This window comes from Coregonus lavaretus (assembly GCF_964263955.1).
Source record: "Coregonus lavaretus genome assembly, contig: HAP1_SCAFFOLD_228, whole genome shotgun sequence".
NCBI classification, from domain to species: Eukaryota; Metazoa; Chordata; class Actinopteri; order Salmoniformes; family Salmonidae; genus Coregonus; species Coregonus lavaretus.
Window position 1 is genome coordinate 470,001 of NW_028164795.1, and position 24,333 is coordinate 494,333.

The 24,333-nt window shown below is 40.5% G+C and overlaps 1 protein-coding gene and 1 long non-coding RNA gene across 2 annotated transcripts in view; one reads left to right on the top strand and one right to left on the bottom strand.

The window, feature by feature from the left end:
- Positions 1-16,924, top strand: part of LOC311116623 (NLR family CARD domain-containing protein 3-like) — a 45,203-nt gene extending 28,279 nt beyond the window's left edge. Inside the window, exon 11 of the mRNA XM_084191685.1 lies at positions 16,609-16,924. Coding sequence (XP_084047811.1) covers positions 16,609-16,666 — 58 coding nt within the window. The 3' untranslated portion in view covers positions 16,667-16,924. The remainder of the gene's footprint in view (positions 1-16,608) is intronic.
- LOC311116628 lies at positions 903-2,753 on the bottom strand. The gene is made up of 3 exons (XR_014611456.1): positions 1,845-2,753; positions 1,071-1,735; positions 903-932 (listed from the first exon to the last, which is right to left on the bottom strand). It is a non-coding gene; the product is annotated as an uncharacterized lncRNA (long non-coding RNA).
- Positions 16,925-24,333: the final 7,409 nt, after the last annotated feature.

A 24,333-nucleotide genomic window follows, 5' to 3' on the forward strand; every position in this document is an offset into this window, starting at 1 on the left:
AAAAAAGAGGGAACACTTTATGCCTTACTTTTATTGAGTGGCAGCGAAAATATGCAAATTAACAAATCAATTGAACACCCAGAATAGACCACCTACACTTTGCCTCCTTCCCTGCTATGCACAAGGCAGTAGAAATGGCATGTTTGAAATGAATGAGAAACTCTCTATTAAAGCATCCAGCTTCTATGAAACATGACAGTGTACATTCAGCTAACCTGTCTAAATAACATAGGGATTTACATCATAGTTACATAGTGCAAGTTACCATACACAAGGCCTGTTACAAGCACCCATTGAAATGGTAATAGTTTAACAGTAATTTAAACACCTTGCCACATTCAACAACTTGTGGTTAAGAACAAAGTGCTTCTGAAAACTTAGGAACAATAACAATCCCTTTAAGTACTGTTTATCTCTTTTCCCTGTCAATGAGAGCAGAGTATTAACCTATATCATCAACTGTTATCCCAAAAAAATGTGACCATAAGTGGCAAACATATGCTCATTAATAGCCCTCAATTATACATAAACATACAAACATGTGGGATCTACAGTCGAGCCTATGTGGCATGTTTGTACAAGAACCAACAATATAAATCATTTAAGGAAAATAAAATAATATGAACATGAAACCCACAGATATTAACACTATCTGAGGAGAAGCTGATTGAAATTGGAATTGAATGGTACCTGAGCTACAGTTGGCATGCTCTAGTTCTATCTATTCATCTTCCTTTTTAATGCTACGTTTCTGTTGTGGATGTAGTATTTGATAGCAACCCAGTCTCTGTCTTTCAGAGCTACTGGCTCTGCTTGGAGGCAGGAGTCACAGTCCTTTTTACCTGGTATTCTGCAGCTTGTTATGAAATTAAGCAAATGCCGCTCAACAGCTTTCACTTCACCACCTGTCCACTTGCTTCTCACCTTCACAGCTTTCATAAATGGAAACAAAATACAACTGATTAACAATGAGCTCTGCTAAAGTGACAAATGGAGGATATGATACAAAGGATTCTAGTTAGTAGTTATATGATGTTATCAATACATGTGAATACAAAATGCTTACTAACCTTGCTTTCCTTTGGAGCACTTTGAGGATGCTTGGGATGTGACTATTTTACCATGTCTTGGTTGTGTGTTGCTCATGTGTACGTTATCCAAGGTGGTTGACTCAGGAGTGCCCTTCATGTTGTCCAGGGTGGTTGACTCAGAAGTGCCCTCCATGTTGTCCAGGGTGGTTGACTCAGAAGTGCCCTCCATGTTGTCCAGGGTGGTTGACTCAGAAGTGCCCTCCATGTTGTCTAGGGTGGTTGACTGTGGTGTTTGCCTCAGAAGTGTCTGGTCCCTAGAAGTCTCTGTTGTTGAGCATTTGCAAAGTAATAATGAATGTGATTATGTTCTATGAGCTTCATGACAATACGTTTGCTTGCTTGTATTATTCACTGTAAACAACCTCAATGTCAGGCAATATGCAATTCTACATTAGATATTAACTGATATTTGAGATATAAACATAAACTGATTGCAAATCCATAAATGTGGAATTACTTATCACCACCAATGTGATTGTTTAAAAACAGATAGAGGATCATTTCAATAATCCCCACAGAAATGTGCATTTATGTGACATAACTTAAAGATATTACCACATATATACAAGTCAGGATACCTTTGCATTGATGTAGGTCAGCAATGGTTTCTTCACTGGAATCATCATCACTCATTTCTACTTCATCTGGTTGGGTAAAAAACATTTACGGCCAATTATTTAAATTAAGGACTAACAACACTTATAATAGTTATATTTGAAGTGGCTAAAAACTATATTTCAAACAAAATTTTACCTTCAGGATTGACCTCAATGTCATCCAGCCCTTTCCCCTGCAGGTAAGGCAGTCTTCCTTTTTCGATTGCTATCAACAGTTTGCTGACTTTTGCGAGCTGCAGGGTACTCTCTGGAAGCCGATAGAATTCTCTATGGACACGGATGTCATGTCCTAGAAAGGTGGCAAGTTGATCCATTTCATTTTCTTTGAGGTTTAGTAGTGTGGACAAAGTGGCGACTTGTTTCCGCAATCTTGTTGAGGTGAGTGCCTCTGGGTTCTTTGCACCACATTGTTTGCATACTTGCGAAAGCAGTCGGAGCCTCTGTAATGGGAAAGGACACATGGCCGTGCAAACATGTACACATTTTCTTTGTGGACTTGACACTCTTTTCTGCTTATCATGAGGAGGTCCATAGCAGTGATCATGTCAGGGGTTAGAAGCACTGGAACCTTTCTTGACCTTTTACCTCGAATCTCAACTCTCTCAAAGTGCTCTGCAAGCTTCCTCTCGAAGTCAGTAAGGCCCCTCACAATGTCTGGATTCAGCTCCGTAAGATCCCTGGATGTGAAAGACTGAAGCTCCATTTTTGAAACTTCCCCTTCCCTCCTTCTGTTAAATAGTACTACCTGCGTCAAAGTCACTTTAGCAAGATTTCCAAAGCTTTTGCTGTTGGGTTCATCCTCAAGGTCCTTCATACACTTAGCACGCTCAGTAGCAAGAAACGTGTGCAGCACCGACACATCCTCTGTAAAGGGTAAAACCTGTGGTTTATTCCATTTGGCTTGTTGAAGTGTACCCAATGCGGCAGCTGAAATGGACTTTGTCCACTTTTTCTGATGTAAAGTGGCAAATTGCTTTGCAGACTCTGCAACAGCAGGGCGATTTGCAATGATGGCATTGCATTGAATAATGCCTGCAACTTTGGCTAAACTGTGTCCAAATTTCAAAGCCAATGATGGGATTTTATACGAGTTGCTTTCGACATCATAACCAGCAACTTATCTTACTGCCTGTATCACATGGGGAAAGTTACAGGGCATAACAAGGACTTCGGTGCTCTTCAAAGGTGTTATAGCCCTTGCCGTTATCAATAGTCTTGCCATCTCTCTAATTTTTTGGCGTATGTAGTCATTCCTTCTCTCATATGGTTTCCTGGAATTCAACAGTGACTCGCCGATACAAAGGAATTCAGTTTCACTCCTTACAACCGAGGAAACGTCATCCTGGTTAATTTCACAAGCAATCTTCCAAACAGTTTCCTTAACTGAGTCAGGTCTTGGTAAGTGCAGTTGAATCCGTTTTCGCCCAACTTGAGGCTCTCCCTCAACAGACTTCTTCGGGCAGTTTCTCACATGTCTCCATAGAGAATTTCTTGCATACAGTCCTTCGCAAAATTTGCATTGACGGTAGTCATCAGATGGTTTTGCATTACTAGGTCTTTTACAGGCAACCATCTCTCCAGTGCCACAGCTTGCCACTTCAGTATTATGGTCAAAGTTTCATCTCTTCTTAAGAGAGCGTAACAACTCCTTTATTAAAACTGAAAGCCATTGCAACATCAGGCTTTTCACTGTGGATGGATTCGAGGTGTCTTGCCAATTTATAAATGGCCTTTTTACAATAAAGACAAAATTGCTTCTTGTTGTACTTGCTTCCTTTTGCTGTTATTGACAAAGGTGTGACATTTATGGAGCTTTTCTGGTGTGATGTGTTCTTTGATGAATTGGCACTGCAGCTTATTACTGAAGTACAAGGATTGCTGCGCATCTTTGAATAACTTAATGTTCTTGGCTTGGCTGAACTGGTGGTACTATCCCCACTGTGTGCTGTAACATTCCCTAATGGTGTGTTCTCTGACAATTTGTGGTGGAGATTCTTTTCTGTGGTTTTATATTCCTTACTACAAGAACTTGTAGTACTTATAATAGAAGCATCCGAGGAATTGCCACATGAGTCTGGAAGATAGTCTGCAGCATCCGAAGATTCATCAAGGTCTGAAGGAAAATGGAGAAAAAAAAGCATCTAATTCTGTCAATAACTTTATACATGTATTAATACCTAGGGTATCATACTCCCTACAGTACCATCACATTGTGCATAACACCTACATTCTCACAGAAAAATGTATTCTAGTAAACTGATTGAAAGACCTCTGTCTCTCAGCTATCTCTTCTCATAACGATCCTCACAACGATCATGACGGCGCCTCAGATTTTGCAGATGGCGGCTTTTTCTAAGCTGTACAAATTTCTACAATGTTTCCTCACATCAAAAATACCACAATGTGTTAACAAAGAACATGAACTATTTTATCTAATGACAAGAATGCAGCTATCTTACCTGCTTTGCAGTAGGACACTGGAAGGGTACAATTCCACTGGACTTGCTTGCCTTGAATGAAATTATGAAGAATAAATATTTGTTTGTAATAACACAGTACCGTAACAGTAAATTAGGATATTATACATTATACTGTATGTGAAAATAATTTGGGTTAAGAAATGGACAATACTGTTTTATAGATGACCTATAAATGAAAAAATGAATATGTGGATCTGGGGTTTTTAAGCAAGACTCTATAGAAATGGTTAAAACTGTACAATATCTGCTAACCAACAATATGAGGACCGTGTAACACACACACTCTACTCTGGTTGGGTCATACCATATCGGGACGTCATCTGAAACACATTTACGTCTTGAACAGCCTTAGTACCAAATGAGGACTTGACGACTGAACACATCTAGAGTCAAGGTTCCTGACTTTGAGTTATCCTTTTGTTGTCAAAGAAAGCTCACAACCTTAAAAGTAATGTAAATGGATCAACTGCCATATAAATTAAATCACGCAAATTGATAAGAAATATGTTAAATGGGCAAAAACATTGCCCCAAAAATACAAAAACATAGGCATTAGAGAGAATAAAGATTAATTTTATGTTTTGAGGGGCGGTTAGTTCTGTCAAATGGTCGGGCTAATTTTGTTTATGCTATGATATCGAAAGAAGTTATGGGAATTTTGATATTGTGAACATTTTACACAAAAGGTTGGTTGTAATACAGTAAAAAGACATTTAATTCATATTTTGGAATGAACTGAGACAACAATTTAATTTAAATAGAAAAGATCTACAATAAATGTGTAATAACCTGTTGGAAGGATGAAGTGGATCTCTGTCTCACTTCTGGGTCTGCTGAAGGTTGAGCTGGGATCTTGTCACTTGGTGTCTGCAACGAAATACAACAATAACATGTCAGAAATATTGTGTTTTATAATATAGATCATATCTATTTAGTAAACTAATGATCATATTCAGTTCAGTCACAATATATTCCTACCACCTGTCTATCATAATCGCCTTTGGGGTGAGACTCATTGCTGAGGTCAAGGGCTGCATTGACCACAGATGTTAGGAAAGATAATTCATATATGGATCTGGGCTTTTTATGCAAGACTCTATAAAAATGGTTAAAACTGTACAATATCTGCTAACCAACAATATGAGGACCGTGTAACACACACACTCTACTCTGGTTGGGTCATACCATATAGGGACGTCATCTGAAACACAATTACGTCTTGAACAGCCTTAGTACCAAATGAGGACTTGACGACTGAACACATCTAGAGTCAAGGTTCCTGACTTTGAGTTATCCTTTTGTTGTCAAAGAAAGCTCACAACCTTAAAAGTAATGTAAATGGATCAACTGCCATATAAATTAAATCACGCAAATTGATAAGAAATATGTTAAATGGGCAAAAACATTGCCCCAAAAATACAAAAACATAGGCATTAGAGAGAATAAAGATTAATTTTATGTTTTGAGGGGCGGTTAGTTCTGTCAAATGGTTGGGCTAATTTTGTTTACGCTATGATATCGAAACAAGTTATTGGAATGTTGATTTTGTGAACATTTTACACAAAAGGTTGGTTGTAATACAGTAAAAAGCCATTTAATTCATATTTTGGAATGAACTGAGACAACAATTTAATTTAAATAGAAAAGATCTACAATAAATGTGTAATAACCTGTTGGAAGGATGAAGTGGATCTCTGTCTCACTTCTGGGTCTGCTGAAGGTTGAGCTGGGATCTTGTCACTTGGTGTCTGCAACGAAATACAACAATAACATGTCAGAAATATTGTGTTTTATAATATAGATCATATCTATTTAGTAAACTAATGATCATATTCAGTTCAGTCACAATATATTCCTACCACCTGTCTATCATAATCGCCTTTGGGGTGAGACTCATTGCTGAGGTCAAGTGGTGCATTGACCACAAATGTTAGGAAAGATAATTCATATGTGGATCTGGGCTTTTTATGCAAGACTCTATAGAAATGGTTAAAACTGTACAATATATGCTAACCAACAATATGAGGACCGTGTAACACACACACTCTACTCTGGTTGGGTCATACCATATCGGGACGTAATCTGAAACACATTTACGTCTTGAACAGCCTAATTACCAAATGAGGACTTGACGAATGAACACATCTGGAATCAAGGTTCCTGACTTTGAGTTATCCTTTTGTTGTCAAAGAAAGCTCACCACCTTAAAAGCAATGTAAATGGATCAACTGCCATATAAATTAAATCACGCAAATTGATAAGAAATATGTTAAATGGGCAAAAACATTGCCCCAAAAATACAAAAACATAGGCATTAGAGAGAATAAAGATTAATTTTATGTTTTGAGGGGCGGTTAGTTCTGTCAAATGGTCGGGCTAATTTTGTTTATGCTATGATATCGAAAGAAGTTATGGGAATTTTGATATTGTGAACATTTTACACAAAAGGTTGGTTGTAATACAGTAAAAAGCCATTTAATTCATATTTTGGAATGAACTGAGACAACAATTTAATTTAAATAGAAAAGATCTACAATAAATGTGTAATAACCTGTTGGAAGGATGAAGTGGATCTCTGTCTCACTTCTGGGTCTGCTGAAGGTTGAGCTGGGATCTTGTCACTTGGTGTCTGCAACGAAATACAACAATAACATGTCAGAAATATTGTGTTTTATAATATAGATCATATCTATTTAGTAAACTAATGATCATATTCAGTTCAGTCACAATATATTCCTACCACCTGTCTATCATAATTGCCTTTGGGGTGAGACTCATTGCTGAGGTCAAGGGCTGCATTGACCACAAATGTTAGGAAAGATAATTCATATGTGGATCTGGGCTTTTTATGCAAGACTCTAAAGAAATGGTTAAAACTGTACAATATATGCTAACCAACAATATGAGGACCGTGTAACACACACACTCTACTCTGGTTGGGTCATACCATATCGGGACGTAATCTGAAACACATTTACGTCTTGAACAGCCTAATTACCAAATGAGGACTTGACGAATGAACACATCTGGAATCAAGGTTCCTGACTTTGAGTTATCCTTTTGTTGTCAAAGAAAGCTCACAACCTTAAAAGCAATGTAAATGGATCAACTGCCATATAAATTAAATCACGCAAATTGATAAGAAATATGTTAAATGGGCAAAAACATTGCCCCAAAAATACAAAAACATAGGCATTAGAGAGAATAAAGATTAATTTTATGTTTTGAGGGGCGGTTAGTTCTGTCAAATGGTCGGGCTAATTTTGTTTATGCTATGATATCGAAAGAAGTTATGGGAATTTTGATATTGTGAACATTTTACACAAAAGGTTGGTTGTAATACAGTAAAAAGCCATTTAATTCATATTTTGGAATGAACTGAGACAACAATTTAATTTAAATAGAAAAGATCTACAATAAATGTGTAATAACCTGTTGGAAGGATGAAGTGGATCTCTGTCTCACTTCTGGGTCTGCTGAAGGTTGAGCTGGGATCTTGTCACTTGGTGTATGCAACGAAATACAACAATAACATGTCAGAAATATTGTGTTTTATAATATAGATCATATCTATTTAGTAAACTAATGATCATATTCAGTTCAGTCACAATATATTCCTACCACCTGTCTATCATAATCGCCTTTGGGGTGAGACTCATTGCTGAGGTCAAGGGCTGCATTGACCACAAATGTTAGGAAAGATAATTCATATGTGGATCTGGGCTTTTTATGCAAGACTCTAAAGAAATGGTTAAAACTGTACAATATATGCTAACCAACAATATGAGGACCGTGTAGCACACACACTCTACTCTGGTTGGGTCATACCATATCGGGACGTAATCTGAAACACATTTACGTCTTGAACAGCCTAATTACCAAATGAGGACTTGACGAATGAACACATCTGGAATCAAGGTTCCTGACTTTGAGTTATCCTTTTGTTGTCAAAGAAAGCTCACCACCTTAAAAGTAATGTAAATGGATCAACTGCCATATAAATTAAATCACGCAAATTGATAAGAAATATGTTAAATGGGCAAAAACATTGCCCCAAAAATACAAAAACATAGGCATTAGAGAGAATAAAGATTAATTTTATGTTTTGAGGGGCGGTTAGTTCTGTCAAATGGTCGGGCTAATTTTGTTTACGCTATGATATCGAAACAAGTTATGGGAATGTTGATTTTGTGAACATTTTACACAAAAGGTTGGTTGTAATACAGTAAAAAGCCATTTAATTCATATATTGGAATGAACTGAGACATCAATTTAATTTAAATAGAAAAGATCTACAATAAATGTGTAATAACCTGTTGGAAGGATGAAGTGGATCTCTGTCTCACTTCTGGGTCTGCTGAAGGTTGAGCTGGGATCTTGTCACTTGTTGTCTGCAACGAAATACAACAATAACATGTCAGAAATATTGTGTTTTATAATATAGATCATATCTATTTAGTAAACTAATGATCATATTCAGTTCAGTCACAATATATTCCTACCATCTGTCTATCATAATCGCCTTTGGGGTGAGACTCATTGCTGAGGTCAAGGGCTGCATTGACCACAGATGTTAGGAAAGATAATTCATATATGGATCTGGGCTTTTTATGCAAGACTCTATAAAAATGGTTAAAACTGTACAATATCTGCTAACCAACAATATGAGGACCGTGTAACACACACACTCTACTCTGGTTGGGTCATACCATATCGGGACGTCATCTGAAACACAATTACGTCTTGAACAGCCTTAGTACCAAATGAGGACTTGACGACTGAACACATCTAGAGTCAAGGTTCCTGACTTTGAGTTATCCTTTTGTTGTCAAAGAAAGCTCACAACCTTAAAAGTAATGTAAATGGATCAACTGCCATATAAATTAAATCACGCAAATTGATAAGAAATATGTTAAATGGGCAAAAACATTGCCCAAAAAACAAACAAACATAGGCATTAGAGAGAATAAAGATTAATTTTATGTTTTGAGGGGTGGTTAGTTCTGTCAAATGGTCGGGCTAATTTTGTTTACGCAATGATATCGAAACAAGTTACGGGATGTTGATATTGTGAATATTTTACTCAAAAAGTTGGTTGTAATACAGTAAAAAGACATTTAATATATATATTGGAATGAACTGAGACATCAATTTAATTTAAATAGAAAATATCTACAATAAATGTTTAATAACCTGTTGGAAGGATGAAGTGGATTTCTGTCTCACTTCTGGGTCTGCTGAAGGTTGAGCTGGGATCTTGTCACTTGGTGTCTGCAACGAAATACAACAATAACATGTCAGAAATATTGTGTTATATAATATAGATCATATCTAATTAGTAAACTAATGATCGTACTCAGTTCAGTCACAATATATTCCTACCACCTGTCTATCATAATCGCCTTTGGGGTGAGACTCATTGCTGTGGTCAAGGGCTGCATTGACCACAGATGTTAGGAAAGATAATTCATATGTGGATCTGGGCTTTTTATGCAAGACTTTATAGAAATGGTTAAAACTGTACAATATCTGCTAACCAACAATATGAGGACCGTGTAACACACACACACTCTACTCTGGTTGGGTCATACCATATCGGGACGTCATCTGAAACACATTTACGTCTTGAACAGACTAAGTACGAAATGAGGACCTGACGACTGAACACATCTAGAGTCAAGGTTCCTGACTTTGAGTTATCCTTTTGTGGTCAAAGAAAGCTCACAACCTTAAAAGTAATGTAAATGGATCTACTGCCATATAAATTAAATCACTCAAATTGATAAGAAGTATGTTAAATGGGCAAAAACATTGCCCAAAAAACAAAACAAACATAGGCATTAGAGAGAATAAAGATTAATTTTATGTTTTGAGGGGCGGTTAGTTCTGTCAAATGGTTGGGCTAATTTTGTTTATGCAATGATATCGAAACAAGTTACGGGATGTTGATATTGTGAACATTTTACACAAAAAGCTGGTTGTAATACAGTAAAAAGCCACTTAATTTATATATTGGAATGAACTGAGACATCAATTTAATTTAAATAGAAATTATCTACAATAAATGAGTAATAACCTGTTGGTTTGATGAAGTGGATTTCTGTGTCACTTCTGGGTCTGCTGAAGGTTGAGCTGGGATCTTGTCACTTGGTGTCTGCAACGAAATACAACAATAACATGTCAGAAAAATTGTGTTATATAATATAGATCATATCTAATTAGTAAACTAATGATTGTACTCAGTTCAGTCACAATATATCCCTACCACCTGTCTATCATAATCGCCTTTGGGGTGAGACTCATTGCTGTCCTCAAGGGCTGCATTGACCACAGATGTTAGGAAAGATAATTCATATGTGGATCTGGGCTTTTTATGCAAGACTCTATAGAAATGGTTAAAACTGTACAATATCTGCTAACCAACAATATGAGGACCGTGTAACACACACACTCTACTCTGGTTGGGTTATACCATATCGGGACGTAATCTGAAACACATTTACGTCTTGAACAGACTAAGTACGAAATGAGAACATGACGACTGAACACATCTAGAGTCAAGGTTCCTGACTTTGAGTTATCCTTTTGTGGTCAAATAAAGCTCACAACCTTAAAAGTAATGTAAATGGATCTACTGCCATATAAATTAAATCACACAAATTGATAAGAAGTATGTTAAATGGGCAAAAACATTGCCCAAAAAACAAACAAACATAGGCATTAGAGAGAATAAAGATTAATTTTATGTTTTGAGGGGCGGTTGGTTCTGTCAAATGGTCGGGCTAATTTTGTTTATGCATTGATATCGAAACAAGTTACGGGATGTTAATATTGTGAACATTTTACACAAAAAGTTGGTTGTAATACAGTAAAAAGCCATTTAATTTATATACTGGAATGAACTGAGACATCAATTTAATTTAAATAGAAAATATCTACAATAAATGTTTAATAACCTGTTGGCAGGATGAAGTGGATTTCTGTCTCACTTCTGGGTCTGCTGAAGGTTGAGCTGGGATCTTGTCACTTGGTGTCTGCAACGAAATACAACAATAACATGTCAGAAATATTGTGTTATATAATATAGATCATATCTAATTAGTAAACTAATGATCGTACTCAGTTCAGTCAAAATATATACCTACCACCTGTCTATCATAATCGCCTTTGGGGTGAGACTCATTGCTGTGGTCAAGGGCTGCATTGACCACAGATGTTAGGAAAGATAATTCATATGTGGATCTGGGCTTTTTATGCAAGACTCTATAGAAATGGTTAAAACTGTACAATATCTGCTAACCAACAATATGAGGATCGTGTAAAACACACACTCTACTCTGGTTGGGTCATTCCATATCGGGACGTCATCTGAAACACATTTACGTCTTGAACAGACTAAGTACGAAATGAGGACATGACGACTGAACACTTCTAGAGTCAAGGTTCCTGACTTTGAGTTATCCTTTTGTTGTCAAAGAAAGCTCACAACCTGAAAAGTAATTTAAATGGATCTACTGCCATATAAATTAAATCACACAAATTGATAAGTACAGTGAGGGAAAAAAGTATTTGATCCCCTGCTGATTTTGTACGTTTGCCCACTGATAAAGACATGATCAGTCTATAATTTTAATGGTAAGATTATTTGAACAGTGAGAGACAGAATAACAAAAAAAAATCCAGAAAAACGTATGTCAAAAATGTTATAAATTGATTTGCATTTTAATGAGAGAAATAAGTATTTGACCCCTCTGCAAAACATGACTTAGTATTTGGTGGCAAAACCCTTGTTGGCAATCACAGAGGTCAGACGTTTCTTGTAGTTGGCCACCAGGTTTGCACACATCTCAGGAGGGATTTTGTCTCACTCCTCTTTGCAGATCTTCTCCAAGTCATTAAAGTTTCGAGCCTGACGTTTGGCAACTCGAACCTTCAGCTCCCTCCACAGATTTTCTATGGGATTAAGGTCTGGAGACTGGCTAGGCCACTCCAGGACCTTAATGTGCTTCTTCTTGAGCCAATCCTTTGTTGCCTTGGCCGTGTGTTTTGGGTCATTGTCATGCTGGAATACCATCCACGACCCATTTTCAATGCCCTGGCTGAGGGAAGGAGGTTCTCACCCAAGATTGGACGGTACATGGCCCCGTCCATCTTCCCTTTGATGCGGTGAAGTTGTCCTGTCCCCTTAGCAGAAAAACACCCGCAAAGCATAATGTTTCCACCTCCATGTTTGATGGTGGGGATGGTGTTCATGGGGTCATAGGCAGCATTCCTCCTCCTCCAAAAACGGCGAATTGAGTTGATGCCAAAGAGCTCCATTTTGGTCTCATCTGACCACAACACTTTCACCCAGTTCTCCTCTGAATCATTGAGATGTTCATTGGCAAACTTCAGACGGGCCTGTATATGTGCTTTCTTGAGCAGGGGGACCTTGCGGGCGCTGCAGTCCTTCACGGCGTAGTGTGTTACCAATTGTTTTCTTGGTGACTATGGTTCCAGCTGCCTTGAGATCATTGACAAGATCCTCCCGTGTAGTTCTGGGCTGATTCCTCACCGTACTCATGATCATTGCAACTCCACAAGGTGAGATCTTGCATGGAGCCCCAGGCCGAGGGATATTGACAGATATTTTGTGTTTCTTCCATTTGCGAATAATCACACCAACTGTTGTCACCTTCTCACCAAGCTGCTAGCGATGGTCTTGTAGCCCATTCCAGCCTTGTGTAGGTCTACAATCTTGTCCCTGACATCCTTGGAGTGCTCTTTGGTCTTGGCCATGGTGGAGAGTTTGGAATCTGATTGATTGATTGCTTCTGTGGACAGGTGTCTTTTATACAGGTAACAAGCTGAGATTAGGAGCACTCCCTTTAAGAGTGTGATCCTAATCTCAGCTCGTTACCTGTATAAAAGACAACTGGGAGCCAGAAATCTTTCTGATTGAGAGGAGGTCAAATACTTATTTCCCTCATTAAAATGCAAACTAATTTATAACATTTTTGAAATGCGTTTTTCTGGATTTTGTTGTTGTTATTCTGTCTCTCACTGTTCAAATAAACCTACCATTAAAATTATAGACTGATCATTTCTTTGTCAGTGGGCAAACGTACAAAATCAGCAGGGGATCAAATACTTTTTTCCCTCACTGTATGTTAAATGGGCAAAAACATTGCCCTCCCCCCAAAAAAAATATAGGCATTAGAGAGAATAAAGATTAATTTTATGTTTTGAGGGGCGGTTAGTTCTGTCAAATGGTCGGGCTAATTTTGTTTACGCTATGATATCGAAACAAGTTACGGGATGTCGATATTATGAACATTTTACAAAAAAAGTTGGTTTTAATACAGTAAAAAGGCATTTAATTTATATATTGGAATGAACTGAGACATTATTTTAATTTAAATAGAAAAGATGTACAATATATGTGTAATAACCTGTTGGAAGGATGAAGTGGGTTTCTGTCTCACTTCTGGGTCTGCTGAAGGTTGAGCTGGGATCTTGTCACTTGGTGTCTGCAACAAAATACAACAATAAATATTCTGTATTATAATCTATTTAATTAAAACTGAGAAAATCATCAGTGTATATACACTGCTCAAAAAAATAAAGGGAACACTTAAACAACACATCCTAGATCTGAATGAATGAAATAATCATATTAAATACTTTTTTCTTTACATAGTTGAATGTGCTGACAACAAAATCACACAAAAATTATCAATGAAAATCAAATTTATCAAACCATGGAGGTCTGGATTTGGATTCACCCTCAAAATTAAAGTGGAAAACCACACTACAGACTGATCCAACTTTGATGTAATGTCCTTAAAACAAGTCAAAATGAGGCTCAGTAGTGTGTGTGGCCTCCACGTGCCTGTATGACCTCCCTACAATGCCTGGGCATGCTCCTGATGAGGTGGCAGATGGTCTCCTGAGGGATCTCCTCCCAGACCTGGACTAAAGCATCCGCCAACTCCTGGACAGTCTGTGGTGCAACGTGGCGTTGGTGGATGGAGCGAGACATGAAGTCACAGATGTGCTCAATTGGATTCAGGTCTGGGGAACGGGCGGGCCAGTCCATAGCATCAATGCCTTCCTCTTGCAGGAACTGCTGACACACTCCAGCCACATGAGGTCTAGCATTGTCTTGCATTAGGAGGAACCCAGGGCCAACCGACCAGCATATGGTCTCACAAGGGGTCTGAAGATCTCATCTCAGTACCTAATGGTAGTCAGGCTACCTCTGGCGAGCACATGGAGGGCTGTGCGGCCCCCCAAAGAAATGCCACCCCACACCATGACTGACCTACCGCCAAACCGGTCATGCTGGAGAATGTTGCAGGCAGCAGAACGTTCTCCACGGCGTCTCCAGACTCTGTCACGTCTGTCACCTGTGCTCAGTGTGAACCTGCGAGAGCACAGGGCACCAGTGGCGAATTTGCCAATCTTGGTGTTCTCTGGCAAATAATAAACGTCCTGCACGGTGTTGGGCTGTAAGCACATGTGTCTGCACAAACGTCGGGCCCTCATACCACCCTCATGGAGTCTGTTTCTGACCGTTTGAGCAGACACATGCACATTTGTGGCCTGCTGGAGGTCATTTTGCAGGGCTCTGGCAGTGCTCCTCCTGCTCCTCCTTGCACAAAGGCGGAGGTAGAGGTCCTGCTGCTGGGTTGTTGCCCTCCTACGGCCTCCTCCAAGTCTCCTGATGTACTGGCCTGTCTCCTGGGAGCGCCTCCATGCTCTGGACACTACGCTGACAGACACAGCAAACCTTCTTGCCACAGCTTTCATTGATGTGCCATCCTGGATGAGCTGCACTACCTGAGCCACTTGTGTGGGTTGTAGACTCCGTCTCATGCTACCACTAGAGTGAAAGCACCGCCAGCATTCAAAAGTGACCAAAACATCAGCCAGGAAGCATAGGAACTGAGAAGTGGTCTGTGGTCACCACCTGCAGAACCACTTCTTTATTGGGGGTGTCTTGCTAATTGCCTATAATTTCCACCTGTTGTCTATTCCATTTGCACAACAGCATGTGAAATGTATTGTCAATCAGTGTTGCTTCCTAAGTGGACAGTTTGATTTCACAGAAGTGTGATTGACTTGGAGTTACATTGTGTTGTTTAAGTGTTCCCACACACACATATACCGGACACTCACACACACACACTGGACAAACAAACACTGGACACACAAACACTGGACAAACACACACTGGACACACTAACACTGGGGACACACACACACACTAGACACACACACATACACACACTGGACAAACACACACACACTGGACACACACACACTGGACAGACTCACACTGGACACACAAACACACACAGGACACACACACACACTGGACACACAAACGCAGGACAAACACACACACACACACCGGACACACACACACACACACATATACTGGACACACACACACACACACAAACACACTGAACACACACACACACACACACACACACACACACACACAAACACTCAGACACACTAGACACACACACTGCACACACACACTGAACACACACACACACACACTGGACACACACACACTGAACACACACACACACACACACACACATACACACACACTGAACACACATACACACACACACACACACACACACACTGGACACACACACACACACTGGACACACACACACACATACACTGAACACACATACACACTGAACACACACACACTGAACACACACACACTGGACACACACACACTTGACACACACCCACACACACACACACACTGGACACACACACACACACACTGAACACACATACACACTGAACACACATACACTGAACACACACACACTGGATACACACACACTTGACACACACCCACACTGGACACAGTGGACACACACACACACATTGGACAAATACACACACACACACACACACACACACTAGACACACACACACACACACTGGACACACACACACACTGGACACACAAAAACACACACACACACACACCGGACACACACACACACACACACTTGACACATACCCACACTGGACACACACACACTGGACACACATGCACACTGTACACACACACACACTGGACACACACTGAACACACACACACACACTGAACACACACACTGGACACAAACACACTGGACACACACACACAGTGGACACACACAAACACACACACACACTGGACACACACAATCACACACACACACACACACTGTATACACACATACACTGAACACACACACACTTGACACAGACAAGCATTCTTACCACCGCTTGGACAAAGTTATATGCTGACTGTGTGTGTGTGTGTGTGTGTGTGTCCAGTGTGTGTGTGTGTGTGTGTGTGTGAGTTCAGGTGTTTCCCTCAATGACTGTCTGTTCTTCTGCTTACCGCTACAGTGTGGAACATGGTGGAGAGAACAGAATGAAACCTGGACTTAGAAAATGTGAGTGTTGACTGCTGTGAAGAATATGACTAAGAATACGTCTTAATTCAAGTGAAGTCAAAGTCAAAGACCACCATCATTACTTACTTGGTCATATTAAATATCAGCTGTAGTTCTACAGAAGCACAAATCAGGAAAGTTTACAAAGAGTTGCTTTGACAATGTGTGTGTCTGTGTTTGTGTGTGGCATGTTCGTCTTAAGTTAGAAATGTGTGTGTGTGTGTGTTCAGAAAGTGTATGTGTGTCCATTGTGTGTGTGTGTGTGTGTGTGTGTGTGTGTGTGTGTGTTCAGGATGTGTGTGTTTGTGTCTGTGTGTGTTCAGTGTGTGTGTGTGTGTGTTCAGGATGTGTGTGTGTTCAATGTGTGTGTGTGTGTAATTAATGGGAATAAGTGTGTTTTATTTTACCATACAGTATAACATATGATAAGAACTGATCTGAGGAGAACAGAAAGGTGACATGGAGGAGAGAGGAGCAGCCGTATCCTGATCACCCAGAGAGATTTGAGGTCTATAGACAGGTGCTGTGTAGAGAGGGTCTGACTGGGCGCTGTTACTGGGAGGTAGAGTGGAGTGGGAGAAGGGCTGATATAGGAGTGACATATAAAGGAATCAGCAGGAGAGGAGGGGGTGATGACTTTGGGATTGGATGGAATGACAAGTCCTGGAGTCTGTTCTGCTCTGACAACAGTTACTCTGCTTGTCACAATAATAAGTCCACTACCATAGACGTCCCCTCCTCCAGCTCCCACAGAGTAGGAGTGTATATGGACTGGCCAGCCGGCACTCTGTCCTTCTACAGAGTCTCCTCTGACACACTGACCCACCTGAACACATTCCACTCCACATTCACTGAGCTCCTCTATCCAGGGTTTCATGTTTGGTATGACGCCTCAGTGTCCCTGTAAATAATAACCATGGTAACACTGACACACACACACACACACACACACACACACACACACACATACACACACTGTACACACACACACACACACACACACACACTGGACACACACACACACACAAACACACACACACTGGACAAACACACACACACACACACACACACTGGACACACACTGGACACACTCACACTGGACACACACACACACACACACACACACACACACACACACACACACACACACTGAACACACACACTGGACACAGACACACACTGGACACACACACACTGTACACACACACACACACACACTGGACACACACACACACACACACACACTGGACACACACAAACACACACACACACACACACACTGGACAAACACACACACTGGACACACACACACTGGACACACTCACACTGGACACACACACACACACACACTGGACAAACACACACGCAGGACAAACACACACACACACACACACACACAGGACACACACACACATACACTGGACACACACTCACACACAAACACACTTGGGACACACATACACACACTAGACATACACACACACTGCACACACACACACACACACACACACACACACACACACACACACACAATGGACACACACACACTGGACACACAGACTGGACACACACACACACACTGGACGCACACACACACACTGGACGTACACACACACACTGGACACACACACACTGGATACACACACACTGGACACACACACACACACACACACACACACACACACTGGACACACACACACAAACACACTTGATACACACACACACACTGGACAAACACACACACACTGGACACACACACACACTGGATACACACACACACACACTGGACACATTTCCATGTGTTGTATTTTGATGAAAGGAAATCCAATATAGCCTACTGGACAGGACTTTGCTATGGCATCTTCTGTTTGGGTGTCTCAGGTCAGGTCTTAGCGATGATCAGAATGTGTCTCTGTGTCTATTTCCAGCCCTGCCATTTCTACCTGTCCTGACCCTGACCTCCTCACACCGTCTCACTGTCCATGTCTGCTTTTAGCTCCCACCTCTACTTCACTGTGTTATAATGGACCTTATGCTTGTTATGTCACCTCTGTAACCAGTTATCAAACATACTGACCTTTCTGACCCTATCCCATGGCCCTACTTTCTACAACTGAACATTTAAATTCCTCTATGAGTTTTGTTTCGTGTCCATTTACTTATTTATGTATTTGTTGTATATTGGGGTTGTGCTGCAGAGCATCATGGGGGTTTGTATGTGTTGAGATTATCACGTTCCAGATAAATAGTTGAAATGATTCCTGTCTCCTGTCTCATCATTATTGAATTGTTATACAGACGTGGTTATGAAACCCACAAGACATAACAAAAGATTGGTGATGAGTAAGTCTGAATCTACAGGAACTATTCTGTCTGGAATAAGTGGGTTTTTACAACTGTTTAAAACAGTTATTTTCTGTAGTACAGTCTAGGCTAATGTTAGCACAGTGTATTGCTAGCAGAGGCAAGTGCATAGTCGAGCTTGCTAAGAAAGAGAGTTAACCAGTGGTGTAAATTACTTAAGTAAAAATACTTTAAAGTACTACTTAAGTAGTTTTTTGGGGGTGTATGTACTTGACTTTACTATTCATATTTTTGACTACTTTTACTTTCACTTCACTACATTCCTAAAGAAAATAATAAACCTTTTACTCCATACATTTTCCCTGACACCCAAAAGTACTCGTTACATTGTGAATGCTTAGCAGGACAGAAAATGTTCCAATTCACGCACTTATCAAGAGAACATCCCTACTGCCTCTGATCTGGCAGACTCACTAAACACAAATGCTCTGTTTGTAAATTGTCTGAGTGTTGGAGTGTGCCTCTGGCTGAACGTACATTTTAAAAACAAGAAAATCGTCTGGTTTGCTTTATGTAAGGAATTTGAAATGATTTATACTTGTACTTTTACTTTTGATACTTAAGTATATTTTAGCAATTACATTTACTTTTGATACTTAAGTATATATAAAACCAAATACTTTTAGACTTTTACTCAAGTAGTATTTTACTGGGTGACTTTCACTTTTACTTGAGTCATTTTCTATTAAGGTATCTTTACTTTTACTTAAGTATGACAATTGTGTACTTTTTCCACCACTGGAGTTAACATCGTCATGGACGGCAGAAAAGGACTCGAGACGGACTGTCACGGATTCCGCCGAGGCTGCTCCTCCTCCTTGCTCGGGCAGGCTTTGGCGTTCGTCGTCCCCGGAGTACTAGCTACTGCCGATCGATGTTTCTGTGTTTGTCTTGTGTTGTCTAGTTTGTACACCTGTTACTTATTTTGTGTTGATTGTGTAACATATAAGTTCCCTTGTTTTACGTTTGGCCTTTGTGTGTTATTGTCATTTTGTCCTGTTTGATGTTCGGCAATTCTAGTTCGCCTTTTACGCACAGCGCGTGTTACTCCTCCAGTGTTGTGGAGACTTTTGTTTTGTGCGTGTTTACTTGAAGTAAAGTAGTCATCTTGATCCTCTGTGTCCTGTGCCTGACTTCACCGCCGCATACCCCATGCTGACACAACTTCTCTTTTACCAGTGGGAAAACAACGTGATTAAAAAGGAGGAATATACAGTGATTAAAGGAAAGGACATTTATTCAACTGTGAAGACAAACCTTTTAATTAAATCTGCTAAATGAGCGAACTTAGGAGGAAACGTGAGTGAAGTGAATGAAGATCACGTGACTGAGGAGAATATTGCTTTGGTTGAGGACAATATTGAAGTGAGTGACAATCAGGAGCTTATTGAGAAATGAACAATTATTGGAATTGATGGAAACATTGGACAGTTTGATAAAAGTATTGAACAGTGGAGCTCATATACAGAACGGTTTGAATATTTTGTTCTTGTAAATGACATGGATGAGGACAACATTGTGCCTCCATGTTTTAGTGTAATTGGGCCAAAGACATTTAATTTACTAGGCATTCTGCTACAGCCAATCAGAACAGGTAATAAGACGTATGGGGATATTGTGGAGATACTTAAAGGAAATTTTTCACCAGAACCACTAGTTAATGCTGAAAGGTTCAGGTTCCACAGGAGACATCAGGAAGAGGGAGAATCAGTAACAATGTTTGCTGCTGCATTAAATAAACTACCAGAACACTGAGTTTAATGCTGTTCTAAGTGACATCATTAGAGACAGACTAGTATGTGGGCTACGGAGTGAAGCTACACAAAAGAGACTGTTGACTGAAAGTCATCTGACCTTGGCAAAGGACATTGAAATCAGTGTGTCCATGGAACTAGCTGCTAAAGAGGCTCACCAGTTGAGTTCATCAGGAACTTAGTGGGTTCAACTAACAATCCTAATCACCAGCTGATACATTTTAATCTCATACACAGGGTAAACCTTCCACCTAGAAAACATCATTTAATAGAAATCACAACCGCTCCTCTGTGTGATCTATGTAATCAAGGTGCCTTGGACTCCTTTAATCATATGTACTGGGAGTGACCAGGGGACATGTTTTGGAAAGAGGTATCCTCATACCTTGTTCCCCCAAACTGTTATTACTGAATGATAATTCACCACTGTCATTACAGCAAAGACGTATAATGTTGTCAGGTTGGACAGCAGCTAAAAAGATGTTGGAACTAAGATGGCAACCACCACACCTCATTGGATCAGCACTTTTATGGATATCATTTATTTAGAACTATCCACTGCTAGGATCCATGGGGCCAAACAACAATTGCAGCTGAAACCATAAAATAACTCCTGTAGTGAATTTTACCCAACAGATTGACCGTTAATTATAATTTTTTTGCAAATGTGTACCTTGATTTAGTATTTAATTTAATGGAGATCAGGTTGGAGGGTGGGTTGGGGTGGTCCCAGGAGGGGTTGGAGGGTGGGTTGGGGTGGTCCCAGGAGGGGTTGGAGGGTGGGTTGGGGTGGTCCCAGGAGGGGTTGGAGGGTGGGTTGGGGTGGTCCCAGGAGGGGTTGGAGGGTGGGTTGGGGTGGTCCCAGGAGGGGTTGGAGGGTGTGTTGGGGTGGTCCCAGGAGGGGTTGGAGGGTGGGTTGGGGTGGTCCCAGAAGGGGTTGGAGGGTGGGTTGGGGTGGTCCCAGGAGGGGTTGGAGGGTGGGTTGGGGTGGTCCCAGGAGGGGTTGGAGGGTGGGTTGGGGTGGTCCCAGGAGGGGTTGGAGGGTGGGTTGGGGTGGTCCCAGGAGGGGTTGGAGGGTGGGTTGGGATGGTCCCAGGAGGGGTTGGAGGGTGGGTTGGGGTGGTCCCAGGAGGGGTTGGAGGGTGGGTTGGGGTGGTCCCAGGAGGGGTTGGAGGGTGGGCTGATGCAGCTGAGGTGGGTGATTGTATATGTGGTTTATTATAATTGTATTTATCTGCAATAACTCGTTTCCATAAAATACTGATATATATTTTAACAGTATTGTGTCTCTAGCTGTATAACCATTCCTGCCGCTTATTGTTCTGATATACACTACCTTTCAAAAGTTTGGGGTCACGTAGAAATGTCCTTGTTTTCGAAAGAAAAGCATTTTTTTTGTCCATTAAAATAACATCAAATTGATTAGAAATACAGTGTAGACATAGTTAATGTTGTAAATGTCTATTGTAGCTGGAAACGGCTGATTTTTAATGGAATATCTACATAGGCGTACAGAGGCCCATTATCAGCACGTTGTGTTTGCTAATCCAAGTTTATCATTTTAAAAGGCTAATTGATCATTAGAAAACCCTTTTGCAATTATGTTAGTACAGCTGAAAACTGTTGTGCTGATTAAAGAAGCAATTTATCGCATGGAATAGCCTTCATTTCTCAGAACAAGAATAGACTGACGAGTTTCAGAATCTGACCATTTTGATCCTGTAATCGAACCCACAATTGCTGATGCTCCAGATACACAACTAGACTCAAGAAGGCCAGTTTTATTGCTTCTTTAATCAGCACAACAGTTTCAGCTGTGCTAACATAATTGCAAAAGGGTTTTCTAATGATCAATTAGCCTTTTAAAATGATAAACTTGGATTAGCAAACACAACGTGCCATTGGAACACAGGACTGATGGTTGCTGATAATGGGCCTCTGCACGCCTATGTAGATATTCCATTACAAATCTGCCATTTCCAGCTACAATAGCCATTTACAACATTAACAATGTCTACACTGTATTTCTGATCAATTTAATGTTATTTTAATCTACAAAAAAAGTGATTTTCTTTCGAAAACAAGGACATTTCTAAGTGACCCCAAACTTTTGAACGGTAGTGTACATATAATGATAATACTAATAGTAATAATATGAATGTAATATAATAAAAGGGGATCCTATTTGGTGTTTGGCAGATGGGAAGGCTATCTGTATATGGTAGAGATACTGTATATACCTTTGTGTGATTGTAGTCTGTCACTGTCTCCGGTTTCTTCTTCTGGTCACCGCTGGTGGCAACAGTGGGGTGCATGGTGCTGAGGAAGCTAACACTTATTTATTTAACATCTGTACACCGTGAGTGTTGCTTTACCACTCTCTATCACACCGTGAGTGTTGCTTTACCACTCTCCATCACACCGTGAGTGTTGCTTTACCACTCTCCATCACACCGTGAGTGTTGCTTTACCACTCTCCATCACACCGTGAGTGTTGCTTTACCACTCTCTATCACACCGTGAGTGTTGCTTTACCACTCTCCATCACACCGTGAGTGTTGCTTTACCACTCTCCATCACACTGTGAGTGTTGCTTTACCACTCTCCATCACACCGTGAGTGTTGCTTTACCACTCTCTATCACACCGTGAGTGTTGCTTTACCACTCTCCATCACACCGTGAGTGTTGCTTTACCACTCTCCATCACACCGTGAGTGTTGCTTTACCACTCTCCATCACACTGTGAGTGTTGCTTTACCACTCTCCATCACACTGTGAGTGTTGCTTTACCACTCTCCATCACACCGTGAGTGTTGCTTTACCACTCTCCATCACACCGTGAGTGTTGCTTTACCATTCTCCATCACACCGTGAGTGTTGCTTTACCACTCTCCATCACACCGTGAGTGTTGCTTTACCATTCTCCATCACACCGTGAGTGTTGCTTTACCACTCTCCATCACACCGTGAGTGTTGCTTTACCACTCTCCATCACACCGTGAGTGTTGCTTTACCACTCTCCATCACACCGTGAGTGTTGCTTTACCACTCTCCATCACACCGTGAGTGTTGCTTTATCACTCTGCAGATATGTTGTTTTGCCCAGCAGCTTCTGCCTTTGTTTGTTCACTGTTCTGAGCAGGATAGTCTTCTTTCCAATCAACTTGTCTGACAGGGAAATTGATGTGAAGAAGCTGTCTATGGTCCCATTTCTGCCTTTGCCCATGTAAGGCTCCACGTGTCTCAAAACCACAGTCAAACAGTCACTCACCTGCTGTCCTGGTTTCATCTTTCCCCAGATATGGAAAGACATTGAGCAAGTTGGTTTCGACATCTGCGGCTAACCAAAACAGAAGTCACATGCATCATTATCAGTTTCTATCTGGTTTCTATTGGCCATTCATCCATTGGCGACAGAATATTATGTTACTTGTTTCTGCTTAGTTGCCAGAGCAATGCTGACGCTGGAGTGGTCGTGTGCTAAATGAATGAACAGCAGGGATGTTGGTGAAAAAATGATATTTGGAAATAGAGCTGCACCTCTTGAATTTGGAGAGTT